At 39.8% G+C, this 10,393-nt stretch overlaps 1 protein-coding gene across 2 annotated transcripts; it reads right to left on the bottom strand.

Annotated features, from left to right (window-relative positions):
* Positions 1 to 3,337: 3,337 nt before the first annotated feature.
* Positions 3,338 to 7,103, bottom strand: hlx1 (H2.0-like homeo box 1 (Drosophila)). Of its 2 annotated transcripts, XM_068577338.1 has the most exons (4): positions 6,571 to 7,103; positions 5,871 to 6,053; positions 5,541 to 5,725; positions 3,338 to 4,181 (listed from the first exon to the last, which is right to left on the bottom strand). In XM_068577338.1, the coding sequence occupies exons 1-4, from the start codon at positions 6,998 to 7,000 to the stop codon at positions 3,858 to 3,860; spliced, it is 1,122 nt and encodes a 373-aa protein (XP_068433439.1). In that variant the 5' UTR covers positions 7,001 to 7,103; the 3' UTR covers positions 3,338 to 3,857. The 2 variants fall into 2 exon arrangements, with proteins under 2 accessions (XP_068433439.1, XP_068433440.1); XM_068577339.1 differs by lacking the exon at positions 5,871 to 6,053.
* Positions 7,104 to 10,393: the final 3,290 nt, after the last annotated feature.

The following is a 10,393-nucleotide window of genomic DNA, read 5'->3' as shown; positions in this document are numbered from 1 at the left end:
ATGGAGGGGGAACGGCTGACATTAAATACAGGCCAGATGGACTTTCTCCTATCCTGCTCATAAAAGTTCTTAGGACAGTTCACAAATCAAGGCCTCAGTATTATGTTAAGCGTTTGGATTGTTATTGTTATTGTACATTTGCAAATACTAATGTAATTTATAGCTTTTCAAGCATAATTCGAGCCTCAACCCACCCAGACATTTAATATGCGAGCGTTTAACACTTAATATTTGGTTGATAAAGTGCCCAGGGCTTTTACTGCCTTTCATGGAAACTGACAAGTTTTCATCCAGCGTGAATTAAAAGTGAAGATTGAGACGAGTGCCATCCACTTCATAACCGTCACAAGCTAGTTTATGAGAAGACTGTGCTGGAGTTTGGGGGTAAAATATCTCAAAAAGGAGCAGCCCATTACCAGCAGGTATTACTGTACAGCCAGCAGAAGGGGAAAATGAAAAGTGAAATTCAAGATGCGGAGCTACAACGGAAAACTGCAGCTCTCTGGGGTCAGTCCTCTTTCCGGAGGAGAGGAAAGTGGACCCCATAGAGGAGAGAGTTTGTGGTGTTCCGGGTTTTTGGGTCACTCACTATAATGTTGCTGCTAACATGACAACAAATACCGGGGGGCTTTGAGTTTCTTGACAGAGATAACGAGCAGTCACAAGGAGCAGAGCTATATGCGTCATCACGTTCAGCTTTGGATCAAGTTGGTGTTCTTTCACATTGTTGAGCAGAAGTCTTAATATGAGGAATGAAATAATATCACAGCTGAATAATGTAAAGTTATTAACTCAAGTTGCTGTATTCAAGTACTTCCATGATTATGTGGTGTTGTTACTTTTACATAAGTAAATCATCTGCATACATCTTCCCTCTGTGAAGCTGTGAAATGATTTATTTCATGTTTATCTTGAGTGAAAATGGCCCTGCTGGTGGAAAACGTTCTTGCGTTTTTAACTAAATAAAAGTAACAACAACACAATGTTAGAGTAAATGTAATACACTCAAAAGGTTTACTGATGTATAAGTATAGTATTAGCATCAATGTACACTCGAATACCCAAAAGTACAAGTACTCATAATGAAGAAGAGCACATATTATAGAACAGGAATATCAAATGATGTGTAAGCAACATTGCAGCTGGTAACGGTGGAGCTGATTTATAGCTGGGTAGTTTAATCTTTGTGAATAATTTTAAATGAATTTGAGGATTTTGTAATCATAATCTGAAACTGCAAGGAAACGCTGTAAAGCTACCGAATATGTGGTGGAATAACAATAAAATGTTCCTCTAAAGTGTAATAAAAGTATGAAGTAGCAGAAAATGTCAATATATAAGAAAATAAAAAGTACCTAAATATGTCCTTAAGTACAGTACGTGAATGTACTATTACTTTCTACAACTACTCAATACTTACAGGCAGAGCCGTAACTACCACCGATGACACTGAGTTCATGTCCTCAGTATTTTTCTAGGAATTTAGGTTACGCCGTCCAGTGTGGAGTTTATTTTATACAAATAAAAACTTTATTTATGTATTTTGATTACAATATTTGTTGACTCAAATGTGTGAGCCAATAGATAAAAGCCAAACCAGAATGTATTCCAAGCAATGAGCAGAAGACTTTAAAACATTATTACAGAGAATGTAAAGCACTTGAACAGTATTTTAAAATACAACTCAATTACTAAATAATCCAATGAGACATTTTTCTTAAATGTGTTGAATGACTCACAACCTCTGTTTCTAAATTCTTGTCCACAGCTCCGCTCTCCATGTTGAATACTTTCACTTTGAAGCATATTTTGTTGCAAACACTGTTTTTCATTTCCTAAAGAAAACATTTGAATGCAGGAATAGCACTCGTAATAATTGTTGTTTTATCTCTGCATCTTCACACTTCTTCACCGTGGTGTTTAGGATGCTGTTGGTTGTTTATTTCATACAAACCCATTTAAACTTGAGTTAAAGCTGCATCCAACTCCACGGGAGTTATCTTTCCAACATAAACCTCTGATAAGAAGGATTGCTATAGAATAACTCAAAAACGATGTATAATATTCTGTGGAAGTCATTGGAGCTCTTAATAACAAACTTCTTCTGTTACACATGTTAGGTTGTCACTGAACTGCATCTGTGTTTGGAAAACACTTAATCTGGAGTTTTTAAAAAAAATAAATGATCATGTTTTTGTACTATAAATGTTTTTACATTGAGCAACATATCTGACAATTATGACTATAAGACTATTGGAATGTATTAAAACACGGAACCGCTCGTTAGTTATCTTAAAACTGACGCTGCGGTCTTATAAAGTAGAATTACTTTGACAGTTTTAACAGACATGTAAAAGGAGGGAGTGTCATGACATCATGCCATTAAAACATCTATAAACAGGTCAGATTGAGCTGCGCATGTGCAAGGTTTGCATGTGTGTTGCAGCAACAATGTAGATTTATTCTATCTTATGAATCTTGAACGGTCACCATTGACCTTTGTGATAAGGCTGATTGGGAAATGACATTTCAACACCACACTGTCCTCTCATGTTAGTCTTTAGTTGTTAGTCATAATAAAAAGGAACAGGTCGGAGGTGGACTCCGGTCTGCAGAGGGGGGTGGATGGAGGACATGTTGATTGTATCTGCGTCTGGATACATAAAATATACTCACCGGGTCGTCTCTGCTATCTGGAGCCAGTAAATGTATACAAACTATAAATTGTTCTCTACTTCTTCTTCTCTGGCTTTCTGTGCTGGCGGAGCCGCCACATGCTCAGAAGGAATTCAGTTCATTGAGTTAATGTGTTTATAGCTGAAGGTGTATACATTTATCATGGAAGTATGATTTGGTCCATTCAACCTTTTAGACTGTTTGTCTCTTGAAATACTGTTTTTACACATTGACATTTTATTTAAATCTTTTTCTGAGGTGATTATTCTGTTTGTATTTTTTGTTTGTAATGCTATTAGACTCAACTATTATTACTGTAAGGCAGCTACTCCGTTTACAGTTTCCAACAGCATTGTATTTATTTTTTATTTATTCTGTTGCATGTTTATGTGCATGCAACTATGTGTTAATGTTGCTGAGGATTTAGATTGTCCTACTCTATATTAAAAAGCAAATAAAAACCATAATATCAAATAAACCAAATGAAAATATTTAAGGCAGTTGACAACAAATAATTGATTGACTTCTGATAAATGAGCCACTTTTAAATTCCTTAAATAAAATAATAATGATAATAATAATTCGTAAATCAATTTTCAAAGTAAGAAACATTTTATTTACAATATTTTCAGTGCAAATTATTATTAACAAAATAGCACAACTATATAACCAGAAAAACAAGTAATACATGAACACTGCTGTGATGTTCTCACATTTCCTTTATCACGTGAAACGAGTGGTTCATAACCTAAAAATGTAATTCACAACCGCGTCATTTCCTCCAGGTGAGGAAAACATCATGCACACGAAGCTCGTGAGAGGAAAACGACAATAAGGAGGAGACGCTGGGTGTGGCCGGATGTCCGCTTTTTAAATGTTTAAATAGCTTATTTGTATTTGTATTTTATCGTCCGAGCCTTCAATAAAACCTTAATGAAATTACCACATTAATTTGGACCATGTTCTTTGTGTCTGGGGCTAAAATAAAGTGTCATATCAAACAAATAATTGGGCCTACTTTCTCGTTGCTCCACTTGTTCCCAGGAATTAGACAGGTACAGGCTTGACTTTACGTTGCAAATGTCTCACACCCTGAATCGACACTCCAGGAGCGTTTTAACATCACTGTCGTTCTTCACTCAGAAGTAATAATAAAAACGTATTGTTCATAAGCTACAGCTTCATATCAGTATCTGAGGGGCCTCTGCGGCCGCCGCCTCCGCGCCGCTCGCCGGCCCGCTGCTCCCGCTTATGATCACGCTGGTTTGGTTTGTTTGCTCAGAAACGTCCACATGTCCGTCGGAGTTTTCCTCCGGAGCCTCGTCGGACTCACACTCGCTCCGTCCCTCGCTCTCACACTCGGACTCCTCCGCCGGCTCTTTGTGCTCCCTGCTGCCGGACTCTGACGCGCTCTTGTCCGGCTGCTCCTTCTCCTTGTCCTTCTGGGCCTGCGCCTCTTTGGAGTGTCTCCACTTCATGCGTCTGTTCTGGAACCACACCTTCACCTAAAAACAACACACACTGCTGGGTCAGACTGTGTGTGTGTGTGTGTGTGTGTGTGTGTGTGTGTGTGTGTGTGTGTGTGTGTGTGTGTGTGTGTGTGAATAAAACAGGCCTCATTGGGTAATATCATTTGGGACGTATTGCTTTTTAAATCATAGTGTTTATTAAACTATTTTCCGACCCCTTATTCTCCTTTCTAATGAGGACCAATTCATATTAATTCAAAGTAATCTGCACACTTCACACACATATGTCCTTCGCCCATATTTAAAGGGACAGCCCAAGACAGCTGCATAAAGTGTAAATATAGTGCAAAAAATATTATTAAACTCTTACATGTTGCGAGCCTGAGTATCAGATGCAATTTCAAATGTAATATGAGAGAGAAAGAGTAATACAATTAGATAATCTGTGTCCGTTTTCAATAATGTTGACATGATGCTGGGTGAGTTTAAGTGACATTTTGTACAGTGGGATGAAATGTAAACAACAACTGTGTTGCTCAAGATGAGATTTCACTGGAATGCTGCCCAGCCAATCAGGTTGCCAACTTCAATTTAAGGACTGGAAATTGAAAATTACAATCTTCTTTGATTCCTTCATGGCTTATGCGTGAAATATTGTGACTACGACCATCCCTCAAACATGGAAGCAAACTTTTTAATTGTATATAATTGCATTGCTATGTCAAGGAGCCAGCACTTAGACACTCAGGACATTGTTCAGTGGTTCAACAACCTGTGGCTTCACGCATGCTGAGTATTTTATAGGCTGTGTCAAGTATTTTTAAAACCTGTAAGCGTGAAGACGGCAGCATTTAGACCTGGCATGCCATGTAGGGGATTAGAGCGTATAATACGGGTATAATCTATGATAATATAATAGTAATAATAACACTAGTAATGATCATTTTTAAACAAAATAAGTCCATAAGAAGTAAACTATTTGGTCTGGTCAAATGTTTAGAAAGGGGCAGGAAGGGAGCTCATGACCTTTCAGTCATTAGAAAATCCTGTTTTATTGTTTATGTCTTTATCTGGTTGCCAACTGGCATCCAACAAAAGAATTACATACATAAAAAACAATCATATAAAAACCTTTCAAATGTAACCATTGAGTAAGTTGACAGGTAAAATAAAATAACAAAAATCTCTTGTTTGATTCTCTAATGAAATACAAGTAAAGCTTATCTTGTTTGTTTATCTTGAAGGCCTGTCTTCACCCACAATCTCTTTATATGTTTCTTAATATTTTTTGCTCTATATGGTTTGTTCTAAAGCAGATGAACCTGATATATAAATGATTCTTGCAGGAGGTAGACCTGTGCAGGTAAACCTTGTGTCATCAACACTGCTTCTTACCTGAGCATCTGTCAGCCCGAGCATCGCAGCCAGCTGCTTTCTGTCCGGCTTGGTGACATATTTCTGTATCTCAAATCTCTTCTCCAGTCCTTTCCTCTGCAGGTTTGAAAACACTGCCCTTGACCACGACCTTTTCCTCTTGTACGTCTGCGGCATGGTGTCTTTAGTGAGGACGGCGTATGGGCCTAAAAGACACGAGCAGGACATGAGGTTGAAGCCGAAAAGAGAACAGAAACCAAAGGAACATTCACTGCAGGTGTCTCGCACCTCCAAACAGAGAGCTGGACGGGCCAGCTGCCCGTCTGTTACAGTCCTACATGTGGTGGCTACCTGGGAAGGTGTCCTGAAACTGATGCTGGCCTGAATGCCTGCTGCTGCTGCTGCCTAGTGAACTCATCATGGAGGACGCGTCGCTCATCCCGGGGTCTATGCAGGAGAAGTACTGGCTGGCCGGAGGCTGAATGGGGACGTGGATTCCTGACTGACGGTTCGAGCTAACGATGGATGTGAGATCTGTTACAGAGCGAGAGATGATGGGCTTCAGTCAGGGAACAAAGAGTCACACTGGCAACCTGGGGGGGCAAGATGGTCTAGTATTTAGAGAGACCATCAGACAAAGTCAAAGCCTGGGTTCAAGTGTGACCTCTAAAGGGTCTTTGAGCAAACTTCCATCTGTTTGTAGCTGATCATGACCTCTGACCTCTCCGGTTAGGGGGAAAGAGAGCAGAGGGTTTCCCCACAGGGCTCTTAAAGCGCATGTTATGAGGCTATTTGGGCTCTTACTGCTCTGTGAACAAGTCTGTCATTAACTGGTTCTGACTTTACAATATTGCTTCCAGTTTGTTGTTTTTAAAGTGTGTACATGATTTTCTCTTGTGGTACTTAAACGTATCATTAAAACAAATAACTCCAAGGCCATAAAACACATCTCTATATATTGTTGTCTTTAGCTGACATGACAGAAAGCGTCGCTATAAACAGCACATATGTGTTTGTGAAGTCAGTGTGTGATAACAATCTCTTTTCTCACCTCTTAATGACGACTTTTCTTTGCCTCTCTGATCAAAGTCTGTCGACAATATCCGATCAATTCCGAATTTGAGGTCCTTGCTTGACGGCGGGGGGACTTGATGGGAGTTAAATGCAGTTCTGGAGACAGACGTGAGCTGTAGTCCGTGTCTGCTGTAAGGAGACGCCGGACTCACCCTCGCGCCGTACGGCTCGGGCGCGACGGGTGAAGGGCGCAGCGGCGAGCTGCCGTGCTGCGCGCGGTGGTGGTGTCCCATGTGCACCATGAGAGCAGACGATCCCGGGATGTTCTCCGCATCTCCTGCCTGCAAAATGTCTGCGATGCAAAACGAGGGCTTCTTCATCGTATCCACAGCGAAGCCCCCCGCGCAGTACGCAGACCAGAGGCTAAAGTTTGACGCGTAAAACGGGTTGAGCCCGGCTGTGTACATCCCGCAGCCTCTAATGCGTCTTATTGTTTCTCAGAGGAGGGTATCAACGGCCAGGCATGGAGAAAAAATGAAGCAGATATGGCGTTTTTAGAGGGGATCGCAAGCTGACCGTCCACTTTGTGTCAGTGCCAAAATCGCTTTCCCAACTCTGAAATCCAAACCCTGAAGTTCCACTCTGAAGTTACTCCGCTGACACTGATTGGTTGCTTTCTAAGCCAATGGATGTTTTGCAGTCGCTCACATCACGCCCTTCCCAATGAGGACGATGTGTAACCAACACACACACACACATGCGCACACACACACACACACACACACACACACACACACACACACACACACACACACACACACACACACACACATGACTGCACTAAAGAGCAATTTTGATCCTAAGATGATGGATTGATCACTTAAAAAGATCCCCCACCCATCACTGCACCCAAAAACATTACACCCATTACCTCTCGTATTCATTTCTTCTTTAAAAAAAAAAAATTGAAATAAATAACACATCACTCCAGAGGCAAGATAATGACGTTTTGTTTTTGTTTTAAGAAGCTGTCAGTTTTAAACACACAATATATACATGTTCTGTAAATAGATTAATAAATCAAATCGAAAAACATGCCACGCGGTTATTTAAAATAGGAATAAGTATAATTAACTGTACACAATCGACTTGTATGACCCCGAGCCCAGGAGAGGCTCTATTAGCGCCGCTCATCCTGTTTTTGATGGGCTGTGATTCGTGTTAAATGAGCGGATATTCCTGCTAGATTTGCCCCCGAAATAGAACCTGTTTTAGTATTTTAGGATACAGCCGAAATCCTTATTTCTTCCGGAGCAGAGGGGGGCCTTTTATAATGACTGTTAGAGCTTCCCCTTTTCAATATTTGTGCAACTTTATCTCGACGTGCAAGTTGCACGGTGACGCAAATCCGTCCCCATGCTCATAATAAACAGAGGAAACCGATTCCCCTCTAAAAGCAAAACACAATTAACTTCAGAGGCGATACTTCATCCTCGAGGCCCCTCAAGATTCACACGTTGGGTTCAGGCCAATAACATGTTAGAACTAAAACTGTATCAATGCTAATTGTTCTTTTTATTCCTGCAGCCTTAACGTGAATACACTTTTCGTTTAGCTCGCTTTACATAAAACAAAACCTATTTTTAATAATAATAATAATTACATGTATAATCACAATAGGTTTATGTACTTTCTGTATTTTTCTAACTGTCAATTAAAAAGAACTCTCTCTCCCCCCCCCTCTCTCTTGTTTTCTCTCTCCTCCGGTCGTACCTTGATACTGTTTTTTTCTCACCCCCTGTTTCTCTCGCATGTGTTGAAACAATGGCTTCTGAAGAGAACATTCATTTAAGTCTTGATTCATGCGCGCGGAAGCGCCGATGACCCTGACTGCCTGCTATCATGCTGTTTTCGAGTGACACTTTTCCGGGTTAAAATTAGAAATAGACCATAACGTTTGCCCTCCATCATGCAGTCAAAACAATCCAGGGAAGAGGATGTAGCAGACGCAGCACGCCTCGAGTTATTTCAGGTGCCGATGAGCTCTTTAGTGGGAAGCGTCAAACACACACAGGCCTCAGATCAGCACTCACACTCGGGCTCTGTCGATGACCAGCTGGGACTCTTCCAATGCAAAAGAACCATACAAATCCATAATTCAGGAGATATTTTGTTGTTTGCAATCATGAACGAAAGACATATATGTTGTGTTTTTCTTTTTTTTTTTTACTGCATATCGCATGAAGACTGCAGACGACGCAGAAGGTTTGTATTAATAAAAAACATCTGCGTTTATTCCTAATATACACTTTTTATTAAATCATGAAGTTATATTTTTATTTTCCTTGAGTTTATATTGTGTGCTTTATACAAAAATAGTACAAAAGAGGAGAGAGTCGTTTAATAAACATGAACCTGCAGCACAACGTGTAGTTCTGCAAAGCACGTAATAATAAACCATGTGATTATTTCTGAGTTCATATCAATGCAGAATTGTTTAATGTAGAAGGTCAGGTATGAAAATTAAATATAGAAAAACAGACATTTGTTCAGTAAATCTGTAAAACCTAAAAATGTGGCCTTTTTGCCACAGGCCTTCTGGATATATTATTCACCCTTGTTTCCCTTTTCCAAGCCACATAGTCCTCAGAAGAGCTGTCAAGATGGCAGGTGGGATTACTGCAGTGCCAGCAGCTCCTGTCTCTGTTTAAGAGACTGCAAACACTCTAATCTGTCTTCAACAATAGAAAACTGCAGTCGTAAAATAAAGACATTGAATTGTCTTTTTTCTATATGGTGTTTGAATACTGTGCTGCGTCAAGGCTGTTGACCACATTGTTGGTCCCCTCACAGTCTCTTTTTCAGCCTTCATAAACACAGTCACACATTATAATCCAGTGGAAAGTATTGACTTTTATAATTCCAAGACTTGTAATACTTGAGTATTTCCATTGGACACTACTTTACTTTTTCACTTGATCTCACAGCGAAACATTAAGATTTTATATTAAAAAAACATAAGTATTGGAATTGTTAAGGAAAAAAGAAACCAGTTAGTGAAGTTTTAGTGTGGTTTTATCAAGAGATAAACACCCAAAGAGGTAAAATTGTCGAATATTTCGCAGAAAATCAAGGTTTAGAGAAAAGTGTAGTTTATTTTTTTCTTTCCAATCATCTTAATCATCTCAGGAGCCTCCAGATTGATGAAGTGACCTCACATATGCTAAAGAACAGCAGGACTAAACAACCTGCAGTGTACAAAGGATTTAAAAGTAGCTCCACCTCAACAAAATGTATTAATAATCTTATAATCTATATATTTGTGGAAGAGGACATTTTTCTGCATAATGAGTACTTTTGTTTTGCTGATAATGTTTGTACTTTTGAATGCAAGACTTTTACTTGTAATGGAGTATTTTATAACGCTCTAGAGTACTTTTACTTAAATAAACCACTGCTAGAATCTTATAAAATGATTTGTTGTGAAAGAGATGTAGGAACAATTTCCATTCATACTAACAGCTTCACCTTAATGTTAAAAGGTTAACAATGAGTACACATGTCAGCTAAATGACTGACTAATGAGCTCGGAGGAGGCCGCAGCTCCACTTTACAGCTGCCGTGCAGCTTCAACAAACAACGTGAAAATTAAAAGTCAAAGCTTTTATGAGTCACATGTGTAGAAAACAAAGCCGTGCTGCTGTGCACAGTGTACTACCTGAAGTTTAAAGCATCTGACCGAGCCCATTGTTGCTGATTGCCGGCTGTGTGTTTTTCAGGAAGCCTTATCAGGCAGAGGAAGACTGAATGAGCACCTCGTACTGAAGCCCTGCTGGATCACAGGCTGCAGGACAGAATTA

The sequence above is a fragment of the Clinocottus analis genome, unplaced genomic scaffold (genome assembly GCF_023055335.1).
Source record: "Clinocottus analis isolate CAN_PGR_092001 unplaced genomic scaffold, fCliAna1.0.p SCAF_15, whole genome shotgun sequence".
NCBI classification, from domain to species: domain Eukaryota; kingdom Metazoa; phylum Chordata; class Actinopteri; order Perciformes; family Cottidae; genus Clinocottus; species Clinocottus analis.
Note: the sequence above shows the minus strand (reverse complement) of the source record. Positions and strands in the feature narration are given on the sequence as shown.

Excerpts from the sequence above, each read along its gene's own strand:
- hlx1 (XM_068577338.1), bottom strand. The coding sequence starts at position 7,000 with ATGTACACAGCCGGGCTCAACCCGTTTTACGCGTCAAACTTTAGCCTC. Across the intron at positions 6,054-6,570 it reads AGAAAAGTCGTCATTAAGAG|ATCTCACATCCATCGTTAGC; the intron begins GTGAGAAAAGAG and ends GCTCTGTAACAG. Across the intron at positions 4,182-5,540 it reads TCGGGCTGACAGATGCTCAG|GTGAAGGTGTGGTTCCAGAA; the intron begins GTAAGAAGCAGT and ends TGTTGTTTTTAG.